At 35.8% G+C, this 12,136-nt stretch overlaps 1 protein-coding gene across 1 annotated transcript in view; it reads left to right on the top strand.

Annotated features, from left to right (window-relative positions):
• The first annotated feature begins 286 nt into the window (after window positions 1–286).
• Window positions 287–12,136, top strand: part of TFEC (transcription factor EC) — a 136,878-nt gene continuing 125,028 nt past the window's right edge. Inside the window, exons 1-2 of the mRNA XM_049642975.1 lie at window positions 287–337; window positions 1,284–1,532. Coding sequence (XP_049498932.1) covers window positions 1,335–1,532 — 198 coding nt within the window. The 5' untranslated portion in view covers window positions 287–337; window positions 1,284–1,334. The remainder of the gene's footprint in view (window positions 338–1,283; window positions 1,533–12,136) is intronic.

Raw genomic sequence — 12,136 nt, 5'->3', positions numbered from 1 at the left:
AAATAATTGGGCAAAGATGTTGCCTGTGTGCAAGAGGAATACCTTACCCAGATTTGAAATAATTGCTAGCACCACACTTTTGTAATTAGTTATATTTTCTCATACATTGTTCTCTTATTATTCTAACTTACTATCTACTTTTACATATCTCCACTGTGCCTAGGATGAGAACTCACATTTTGCAGCCAATGTATTTTTTTTCCTTATGATAATGTGCAACATATTAATCCAATAAGAACAGTATTATTAGAGTTAACAACATTAACCTCTTTTTTTTTTTTTTTGCAGATTCATATCAATGATATAGTTCTCTAGAAAAAAAATCAGAAAAGAAAAGGTTGGTATGCTATCTTACAAATGCTTAAACCAGAGTTTATCTCATAAAGATTATTTAAAGATATGTTAGAGCATTAATTCTAAATTCCCTGGGGTGCATTTGTTTAATCCAGACACTTCACATTATTACAATGTCATATATGGTGCAAGATTTTATAGAGACTAGAAAAAAAAGATGTTTTTCCAGATACATTGAACAGTAATATGGATGGCCATTATCTACACATTCAGTTCCTCTAGCAGCTTCCTCGTTTTACTTTCATGGCTTTTTAAGAGGTTACTTCTAGGACAACACTGCTCTTCAGTCTGCAATAGTTCAAGTCAGAAGCTGAGTGAGGGAAATGCGGTATCCATTGTGGTCTGTTTTTCTATGTGACAGTTGTTCCTATTTTGTGTTTGTTTCTCCTTTAATAAGGATACAACTTTCATCTAGGGAGATGTATGGATCACTTGTTAGTGCACTTAAATGCACTAAGGCACTCCATCAGCTGGAAATTGTGACTTGTAGTTGAATTATTTTTGCACAGCGAATGGTTTTCCTTTTGACATATTTTAATATACTTGCACACTGAGAGCAAGAGTGGGTGAACAGAAAACAGACTGTTTTATTAACCCAGCAGTCACCTTTGAGGTTTGTACATGTCCACTTTTTTTCTTGCCTTTGTACATAATCCCAAGAGGCTGGTACCTGGCTTTGCTCAGAATAACAAAGTCAGGCACAAATCTCCAAACACAATTGTTAGCTGAATGCCAACTGTTTCTTCTCATCTTTTTTTTTTTTTTTTTAACTTGAGCATTAAGAATTGTATCTTTATGGGTGAACCTTAACCATTAAAGAATGAGTTTGTTTTTCTATTTCAGATGCTCTCCCTATCATTTACTAGATTTATTTCACAATATGTAATCTTAGGTGATAAAAGAAAATATTTTTTGCATGTTTTTTGCAGAGATCCTTTTTTTCCCACATCCATTAATAGTGAGAAGAAAAGAAGACAAATATGTTACAAGCTCTAACGGGACTCCAATTTCAACAGAAAGAACAATTAGGAGAAAAGGAGAGGAGACTTCAACTCAGCCAGGAATCCAGGGCCCGGCGTACACAGTTCCACATGCAATTTTCATGCAAACCAATGTTTCAGAGACTTTTCTCAGTAAGACCAGAAATTTCTTCAAGTCAATTACCATCTTTTTCTAAGGTATGCGTCTGTATATATATATGTATATATATAAATTATGGCTATAATTTCTAAGTAAATACAGTAGGCAATCACATCTAAAATCCATACATTTTAATTTTACTCAAAAGTAATAAAAATCCATACCCTTCTCCCAGCTCCCAGTAAGTGGCTCATTTAAAAGTATGTAAATATTAGAGCGACAAAGCATTCAAGTGCATAATTTTCTCTTTCATATCATCATCATTATCAATATCATCATCGTGATAATAAGACCAGTTGATATCTTTGAGCCTTTTATATGTTACAAAGAAGTTTCATATCATCTCATTTGATATGAAACCAAACCAATCAGTGAGGTGTGCCTTATGAATAGAAACATTACTAAGAATGATAAGCCTTTGTGAGGCACCTGGGTGGCTTAGTCGGTTAAGTGTCTGACTCTGGGTTTCGGCTCAGGTCACGATCTCACACTTCATGAGTTCAAGCCCTGCATCTGGCTCTGCATTGACAGTGCAGAGCCTGCTTGAGATTCTCTCTCTCCCTCTCTCTCTGCCCACCCCCGCTTGCTTGCTCTCTCTCAAAAATAAATAAATAAACTTAAAAAAAAAGAATGATAAACTCTCTAAAAGCATTCCAAGACTTCTAAAATACAACTGAGTGGTATGGTAGAGAGAAAGCATGACATCTTTGAGTTAGAATTCTGAGTCTGCACTGTTAATTCTCTGATATTGGGCCTTTAAAGCATTGCTTTGTTGAATTGTTCAATATGAGAGATAATAATTTTGCCAAAAGTGGTTACGGAGTTTGACTGAAGATTACTTTAGTAATGAAGATTACTAAATTTTAGTGTGTAAAGGTAGCAAATGTATTATAGATGGGATTTTTTGCAGGGGAGTAGGTTAGAGAACATAACTTTGAAGGTCAACACCATGAGTGTATGACCCTAAGGCTAGGAACCCATTCAAGGGAAAACACCTAGTAGATGGCAGAAGCAAGATTGGAATCCATTTGTTTTTCTGCTTGCCAGTACATATCTAGAATTCAGTTTCATTTAAATACCACATTTTGAGCCACTATCTTTGACCGAGTTCTTGATCTATAATTATAAGATACAAATAAGAGATCTTACTATAAAAACTTTATAATGTAGAAGGGTAAATAAATAAACACATTTGAAAAAATACTGTACATACATGTGGTGCATTGTACTTGTACATGGGTTCAGTGATTTCATGGAAGGCTTTATTATTGTGAGGCATTTAAGTTAGACCTAGAAGAATTGCTGCATCCATTTTTGGGGAATACCTATATTGACTATATTTGCTTTAGCTTTCATATTAAGCCTATTCTTTAGAAAATATGACTATCCCATGAACCTCTTGTAAACTTTCAACCATGAATTCTTATTTATTGTAAATTAAGCTTTCAGAAGTCATTGCTTTTTGGGGTCATGGATCTCTTTTGTTTATAATTATTTCTGACTTTATTACATTTTTATAGTCCTTCTAACTTTATTTAGTAAAATGTGTTTAGGCAGGAATGCCTTTTTAAATTTTTTGCTTAAGTTTTAATTTTTTTTAATTGAAGTATAGTTGACACACAATATTACATTAGTTTCAGGTGTGCAGCATAGTGATTTAACAAGACTATATGCCATGCTATGCTCACTACAAATATATCTGCCATCTGTCACAATACAATGCTATTATACTACAAGTGGCTATATTCCTTATACTGTACCTTAAAAAAATTTTTTTTGTTTTTATTTTAGTTTTGAGAGAGACAGAGTCAAGCAGGGGAGGAGCAGAGAGAGAGGGAGACACAGAATCTGAAGCAGGCTCCAGGCTCTGAGCTGTCAGCACAGAGCCTGACATGGGGCTCGAACTCAGGAGCAGTGAGATCATGACCTGAGCTGAATGAAGTCGGAGGCTTAGCCTACTGAGCCACCCAGGTGCTTCCCTATGCTGTACCTTTTATCCCTGTGACTTACTCATTCCATATGTGGAAGCCTGTATATTCTATACCACCTTTACCCATTTTGCCCATGCCCCCACACCTCTCATCTCTCTTCCTAAGCAGGCATACTTTTCATGGAAAAATCACTTAACAGTGAGTGCTACAATCTTTGTCGTCTTAGAATCATCATCATTATCCTCCTTACATCCTCATTATCAGAACAATAAAATCTTAGTACTTTTTAAGCAAGTGCTATGGGGACAGCCATCATGCTAAGCACTTCAAGTACATTATTCCTAGTTTCTTAATAATCCAGTAGAGTAGTTGTAAGCCCCATTGTGCAGAAAATGAACTGAAGCTCAGAGATTTTTAAGAAGTTAGTTCAGAAGATCACAATCAGCAAGAATGTTTTTGTTCTATGACCAGGGCAATGTTGACACTTATTATTTGTCCACCTAGTTGGAGTTTATCAGTTTCTCACTAGGTTTATTAGTGAGAATTCAGATGATTTCCAGTACGAATAACCCATTTGGAAGCAGATTAAGCCACCAAAAGAATTTGTTGGTTTCTAATACTAGGAAGGACAGCTGATATCAGGGGTGACTGGAACCAGGACTTCAAATATGTTAAGAATGTGTTTATCTCTCCTCTGTGCTTTTCTCTGCATATTGTCTTTGTTCTCAGACCAGCTCCTTCTTGCAGCAGACCGGGTAGGCTTCATTCCCTTCAGGCTCACATTCTCACAACTTGCTACCCAGGAAAAGGGGGGCTTATGTTAATTAGCTCCAGTGTGAAAATTTCAGATAAAGACTTACTGGGATCGCAGCTCCATCCCTTGGTCTGGTCATTTAGGGGGTAGTGAGTGCTATGCTCAGTTTCTATTAGGCAGGTGTTCACTTCTGTGGCTGTGGGGAAAGATAGAAGGGATAGTGCTTTATTTCACTATCAGCAGGGTGGGGGGGGGTACTCTACAGATATGACCTCCAGAAAACTATTTGGAGGTAGTCCCAATTTTTGCCTCTTAACACAGGCCATCATGATATCTGCTCTCAGTGTCTTAATTAATTTTCTACCAGTAACACCCCAAACTGATATGACATAATAAATCATACCTGCAGGATGGAAAGGTTTTGTCTAATTTTGCCCATTAAGCTAAAGTATGTCAAGTTTGTTATGAACATTTGAAGTTGGTTTTAATATTTTTCTAGATCTTAATATTTTGTTATTTATCTAAGGTAGAAAATTTTGTCTCTGACTGGGAACTGGATCAGCCTCTAAAATTAAAAGAAATGAAAATCAGTACATAATGGATAGTTTCCAGAGTCTGCAGAAGTGATATGTGGACAGACATGCCTTACCCAATGGGACCATTTGGTCAACTCTGTCTTTGGTTAGCATATGCCAGCATCTCAGAACCTGATCAGTACTATGTGATATGGTAAAAATTAAATTTCTGGGTTGAAAAAGCTAAGGATCAGAATATGGTTTGACTTTATGAAGGATGCCACTTCTGAAACTCTGTTTGAAATCATCAGCCCCCTCATTCTTTTGACTCAGGCAGGGTGCTACTGTAAAAGATTATAAACTTTAGAGACACATAGTGTGCTAAATACATTTAGATACTATGTTATGAGACTTCTTAACACATTGTAAGATACGTTTCAATGAATATTTATTATTTATTTTTAAGAATGAAATTTGGCCATTTTAGAGTATGTAAAATAGGAATCTTCTTTAAAATGGAAAAATATTTCTTTCTAAGCACTATCATGTACCAGCCCTGTGTGGAATGTTAATGGACAGACTCTATGTGGAAGCTCTATCCTCTTGAAGTGTCTAATTTCATTCTGTTGATAAAATGTAGAAGGGATAAAAATTATGAGAAAAATGTAGTCTGTTTCTTTTCTATAACAGTTTCAAATTTTTCTTGAATTCCCCACTGCCCTCCGAATACTCATACCTTACTGGGAGACAGGTAGATAAGAGATGGGTCAGAGAAGATGGCAATTGGGGAGTGGAAAATGGGAGAACAATTTAACCTTCTAGTTAAATGTATTTCAAACCTTTTAGTTTAAAATGATTGCTTTCAGGTTAAATCTGCCTGTTTTTGGCAAATACTGTCTTTCATGGGTATGAAGATTATGTCCTCTTATGTCTATATGTACTCTGACCATGCTTCCCGTTGGCTTCCACTGCTAGGTCTGTGGCTAATGGGATTCATGTCCTGTCCCCTTGGCAGAGGCAGGGTCAATGGTTAATGCCAGTCGACCTTAACCTCAGTCACAGAGTCCAAGCTGGACCACCTCATATCACTTCTTAACCACTGGGGGCTTGCAGGAATATTTGTTAAGTCACCATTTCTGATATGCTGAGGTCACTCAACACTCAGAGTTCTAAATGGAAAACAGACCAAAAGCTCCTCTCGTTCATGTTTCTTCTTCTCCCTTTTGGGGCTTCTGTTCTTTGCAGACCCTCCAGTACATACACACTAACGACTTTGACCCAGAACAGGGAATTAGGACCTTCATGTCTAGACAGACTTGTTTCCCTTTGTCTTCTTTCTACATTTTTCTCTTTTTTTCTTTTCTTTTCTTTTCTTTTTTTTTTTTTGGAGGAAACATTACTTCTCCCTGCTATGAACTTCAAAAATTCCTTTTTCAAGTTGACATTTACCTTTACTTTTCTCTGGGACCATGAGCAGAAGGGCAAGGAGTTGGAATGCAGAAAAGGAAAATATACAAGAGGTGTATATCAAGGATATTAATCCTGAGATGGGGGTAAAATTTACAGAACAAGAGAAGGTAATAAAAAAAAAAGAAAACAATCACAGAATCAATTGCTAAATATTCCATGCTTAGATAAAATTTTCTAGTTGTACTTTGGGTGTTCCAAATTTGTCAGATAACCTGTAGAATTTGGGTATCTCCTCTAGATAAATCTCATTTACATTTATGCTGAAAAACCTTTTGAAGTTATCTATTTCAAAGACCTCTTAACAACACTAGCTTCAAAAAAAAAAAAAAAAGCAAAGACTTACAAAGGAAATAATGCCAAGTGTCCTTTGTATTACAACTTATATACTTTAAAAGTCTCTCTGTCTCTAGTGTTGATAAAAGGGAAATTACAGAAGCTATAGAGCTAATACACATAAAGTGACAACTATGCATTGTCTAGAAAAGTTTTTTTTTAATCAGAATAAAGACATTTTCCTCCTAAAGTTCCATTTTGTTATAAATATGAGGAAAACATGGTTCAGACCTGAGCAAATGTAGCTACTACTATCTGATGATGAGTGATGGATGAATGAAATGGTAGCAGGGGCTTAACTTTCATCCAAGTTATGATCATCTTCATGATCAAGAAGCCTAAAGAAGACACCTAATCCCCATTGTGTTTTCTGAATAATACATTATTCATTATTATACATCTGAGACTCATAGCATCTAATACCCTGTGAAATAGCTTTATAGCCCAAGAGTTTACTAATGGAGGAAAATGGCTCACTGAAACCAAGGGGTGCAAGAGTGGGAATCATCTGTTTCCTTACAGTCTTCAAGTATAAGACAGTCTTTCACTGTGACTCTTATTAATCAATACCCACTTTCAGGATCTGTCTTGATTTTAGGTAATGAAGCAGAGAGAATTATACACCCTTTGGGGTTACATATTGTGGCCTCCAAAGATGTTATAATATTAATGTTCTTCTTCACTAATTGGCTTATAATTTTAGCATAATTTCTTTTTACCTATCTTGAAAATTGGTCGCCTTTAACTTTACAATCGTCCTCCATAAATGCGAAGACCGTTGTCCGTTTTCAATTTTTCCTTGTCTCTTTTTTTGAGGCTTTTAATAAATTATTATGACTAACAGCCACCTTTTCAAAGTTCTCATGGTTACTTGAAAATACATCATGGGAATTGACCCAAAAAAATCATTAAAGGTCAAAAATAACATACACTCAGCAGATAACTTTGTTTTGCTAATTTTTAGTGGCAATGCTACTGTCTTCATTTTCAATTATTTTTTAAAATATGTAGGTGCAGATATATACATGCTAATTATTTCTATTAGCTTCCAGTAGTTGAATAATGGTATCTTTTTGTGTTAACTGATCCTATGGGTGAAATTTCAAACATAAATAACTGAGAAAGGCAGAAATAGTATACATCTCCACTTCCAATTACATTTAAAATATTAATCTATAACCGTACAAGCTGAGATTCAGTGCAAGATTTAAGGAGATGTCTTGGGGTTTTGTTAATTGTTTTCTCTCTCTAGATTCAATAGTTCTCAATCTCTCTGGCTTTTCTTTCAACTTTCTTCTGTTTAAATTCAAGGGACTGTCTGTCCACAACTTTTTTGAGACTTCTCCAGTCTGATTACACACTGTGTAAGCAGCAGTTTGGGCAGATACACTTTTCACTTGCTAGTGGAGATAAAACTAGTTTTCCTTCTCTTGTTTGGCTCCTAGTTACAACACTTTGCCTTAGTCCATTGGAGACCCATCTATTCCCTTGGGGCTCCAAATGTTCCCTCCTGCTTTCTTAGACATGTTCCATCTTGTCACCCTCCCTTAAATTGTTCCACCACATTCCAGGCACTTGTTCCCACCATATGCTGTTTTATTTTCTATACAGCTTTTCAAAGTATCTGAAAATAACTAACCTATCATGTTGAAGGGTTTGGGTGTTGTTTACTTGTTTACTGATTATTTGGCTCAACCACTGAAAATGTAAGCTTCATGGGAGAAAGGATCTTGTCTATCTTATAGATACAGCTCTGAGGACTAGAACTGAGTAGGTGCTTATCAGTATATTTGTTTGATAAAGGATTTTCCTTAAAACTCTGCTTTGCGGCTTACTTTTGGGGGGAGGATGACTTTTCACACTATCCCCAGGCTAATTAATCCACTACCATGGTTTCAATAAATGTAAATGCTTTAATCTACACAGGTTATAGCTGACATCCTCTGAGCCTACAGCCAAATATCCTGCTTCTTTTACCTGGATGTCTTTCAAACTCAATATGGCCCAAATTAGATTAGTAATCTAGTGGCTCCCAGTGCCTTCACAAATAAAATAAAACAAAGACCCTGCTCATCGCTCAGTGTTTTGTACTTCATAACTGGAATACTTATCCATGCTCTTGCTCAATCCTTAAACTGGGCTCATCTTGGGGTGCCTGGGTGGCTCAGTCGGTTAAGTGTCCGACTTCTGCTCAGGTCATGATCTCATGGTTTGTGAGTCCAAGCCCTGTGTCGGGCTCTGTGCTGAAGGCTCGGGAGCCTGGAGCCTGTTTCAGATTCTGTGTCTCCTTCTTTCTCTGCCCCTTCCCCATTTGTGAACTGTCTCTCTCTATCAAAAATAAATAAATGTAAAGAGGAAAAACAAAAAGCAAAACAAAAACGAAAACGGGGTTCATCCTTTCAACCCATTTGTCTCTGTTATTGCAAATTCTTATTGAGTTTCCCTCATACTGTTGAGTTTACCTTATAAATAGTTCTCAAATCTATCCACTTTTCTCTACTGCTGCTGCCATTATCCTACTCAAGTTAATTATCTTTTCTCATGTATTCGACTATAATGCTCCCTACTGATGTCCTAACTGCCTGTCTTGTTTCCATCCAATCTTTCCAGCCATGTATCCCTAAGGATCTTTCACCCTGTAAATGTGACTGTAGTATCCTTTTCCCAAATAAGCAAACACACCAACAAAAGCTTTTCAGTGGATTCCCATTCCCTTTCAGGTAAAGTTTAACCTACTTAAGTTGCTTAGAGCAGGTTGTGTCCTGACTCCTCTTGTCTTTCTTTGAGTACTCAGAAAAGTGAATGATTGATCTTTAGGCAATTTCCCTTACATTATACTTTCCTCAGCTGGACTATAGCTAGAAGCAAATTTAAGATTATATTCTCCAATAAGAACTTTGTGCCCTGTTTTTCCATATTAATGATTGAGAATGGAATATTATTAAACTTTGAAACAGAGGGATGTGTTAGGATTAACATCTGAAGATCAAAAATATATTCCTTAAGATTAAAATACACAAAAAGTGTTACTAGCAACAAAGCTTAGAATTTTCTTTGGGAATCATCTTTGGATCTGCTCCAACACATGAACAAATGTTTCATTGAATCACAGTTTTCAGACATTGCTGAATGGCCAAATTATTTTGGTCTAGAAAATTTTCAAAGCACTTATTACTTGTGTCCAATTATAGCCATAGAAATGTACCAATAACACCCTCAAGCATTTTCTAATTCTGAGGTATCATCTATTTCCTGTGAATAACTTACAATATATTCATATTGTCCCCCATCCCCACCCCCAAGCTTTTTTCTGCAATGAATGCTATTTTAAAAGTTAAAATTCCTTTGCTGGTTCTTGTGAACAAAAACACTCCTCCTCTTTCTTTAACCAATTATTTTTATAGTCAGTCAGGTCTGCCATTGGGGCAAATAGTTTAAATATTTTAAAAACTGTAATCCTTGAATTGTGTAAAGTGTGAAAGATACGTAGTGTATGTTAAACTTATTTAAAATGGTTACTTTCTAATTCTACTTTCGTTTTTTTTTCTTCCATTACAGTTGGGGCATATTGCAATTGCCTTCTTTCACTGTTATTAACTTTTTCCCTTTCATCAGAAAAAAGATCTTGCTTTCTTTGATTCCCTTAACTGATATTTTAAAAGAACTCTTCCCTCTCTTGCTGTCTCTCAGGCAAGTCCCATCTCAATTGTACTTTGTCATTCATTATCAGTCTTTGTGTCCATTCTCTTATCCCAGCTTAGTTTTTTTTCTTTTCCTTTTTCTTTTTCTTTTCCTTTTCCTTTTTTTTGGGGGAGGGTGTGGGAGAGGTAGAAGTAGGGGGCACTGGTGTTGGGAGTCTCCTATCATTTCAGGCCTTAAGCAAATGAATTCATTTCAAATGGAAATTGCAGTTTACATCAAAAAGTTAAAGTTTCTTTGTCTTAATAAATTAGAGCCTTCTATAACACATACTCACCTAAAGAAACTTTAGAATAGGACTTGCAAATAACTAATAACTGGAAAATTCTGATCTTGGGCTGTAGTCACTGAAGATAAGGAAAGACATCTGTTTCAGTACCCCAGCTGGCTTTTACACAGACATTTCAGACTCAGTGTGCTCCTGCTCTTTCTTTTATCTATGCCCATCTGCTTGTATGGTGTGTTCCCACCCTAACATATTTTCAGACCCTTGCCATAGGGCAGAAGTGCCTAGCAATTATTTGTTGAGATAGATAGCCCACATAATACTGTAAGTGACATCTGTTCTGTAGGAAATCCTTCCCTTGTGGCAGCAGTGTCATATTGGCAGCTCATAGGAATATCAAAATTGACATACAGGAACAATTGAATGTTTCATCTTATCCTGAATTCTCACTCAGAGAGCATCCAATACCAGATGCTTTAGAGGGCCCTGTAACCCCCTGACTCTTTCTCTTGTTCTCTCTACACCTATGGTAATTGGCAATGCTACACTATGGGGAAAATTTCTTCCTGACCCCAGCTGGTAACCAAATTATGCCCTAAAGCGTGAAGATTGGCATATTTTAAGTTTATTGTAGCTAAGATGGTGAAAAAAGAGATGTTTTTCATATTAATGTGCTTACCAGATTGACCTAAATAATAGCTTGAATAGTAAATTCCACAAATCACTCTTAATAACTTATTATTTGGCAAAATTACAATGACAGATGAACATTTTAATCTTTTAAGAGTGTTGATCCCCATGTTTGGCAATTGGTTCTTCTTCTTTACATTATTTCAAACTGTTGGTAAGAAAATTCCATAATGGTTCAAGATTTGAATCTTTGTATAAAAGTGTATTTGGTAAAATATTAATTGATTCTGAGTAAACTCTGAATTTGTTGATTTTTAGCTGTTTGATGGTAAGAAGGCAGGCAGAATTTAGAGCCAAAAATTGGGAGCAATAATGGCTCTATTCATTATTAGAGCCATCATTGGCAAGTTGAAAATGCAATATGCAAGGTAGGTTCTGAATAAATTCACACTTAATTCAATTTCCCAAACAATGTACATTGGTGGTGTTACCCTCTTCAGTGATTTCAGAATACCATGACAAACTCAGATTGAAAAAAGTTAGAATGGTATAATTGTGAAAGTCTTTTAAAATTAGAATTAAAATTAATCTACTCAATTACATAATTGGGGCAACCCATTTAATTATGTTTAAGTAAGACTTAAACATTTGGTATAAGTAGTAAACTACTCTTTTACCTCTTTATAATTCTGTAGGTTAGCAATATAGGCTAGATTCATTTTAGTGGTTCTTCTTTTGCTGTTCAGTTGACTTACTATTGTGATTATCCTGGGGATTGATGGTCTAAGATAGCCTCCCCCAGAAGTCTGGTTTTGGTGTTGACTGTCTGCTGGCCATTTGTCTGTAGAATAACTTGATTTCTTCATATGTAGCAGTATTCTAAAAGCAAGAAGAAAGGGGGCTAGCCTTAATGAGGAAATTATTTTATATTTCTGCTTGCCTATTGTCCTATTGGGCCAGACTCATGGTTAAGTCCAGAGTCGATGTAGAAGACCATAAAATGGAGCAGATACAGAGAGGTTTTTCTTTTCTTTCTTTCTTTCTTTTTTTTTTTTTTTTTTTTTTTTTTTTTTTTTTTTTTTTT

Source organism: Panthera uncia, chromosome A2, assembly GCF_023721935.1.
Source record: "Panthera uncia isolate 11264 chromosome A2, Puncia_PCG_1.0, whole genome shotgun sequence".
In the NCBI taxonomy this organism is placed as follows: domain Eukaryota; kingdom Metazoa; phylum Chordata; class Mammalia; order Carnivora; family Felidae; genus Panthera; species Panthera uncia.
This window is presented reverse-complemented; position numbering and strand designations above follow the sequence as displayed.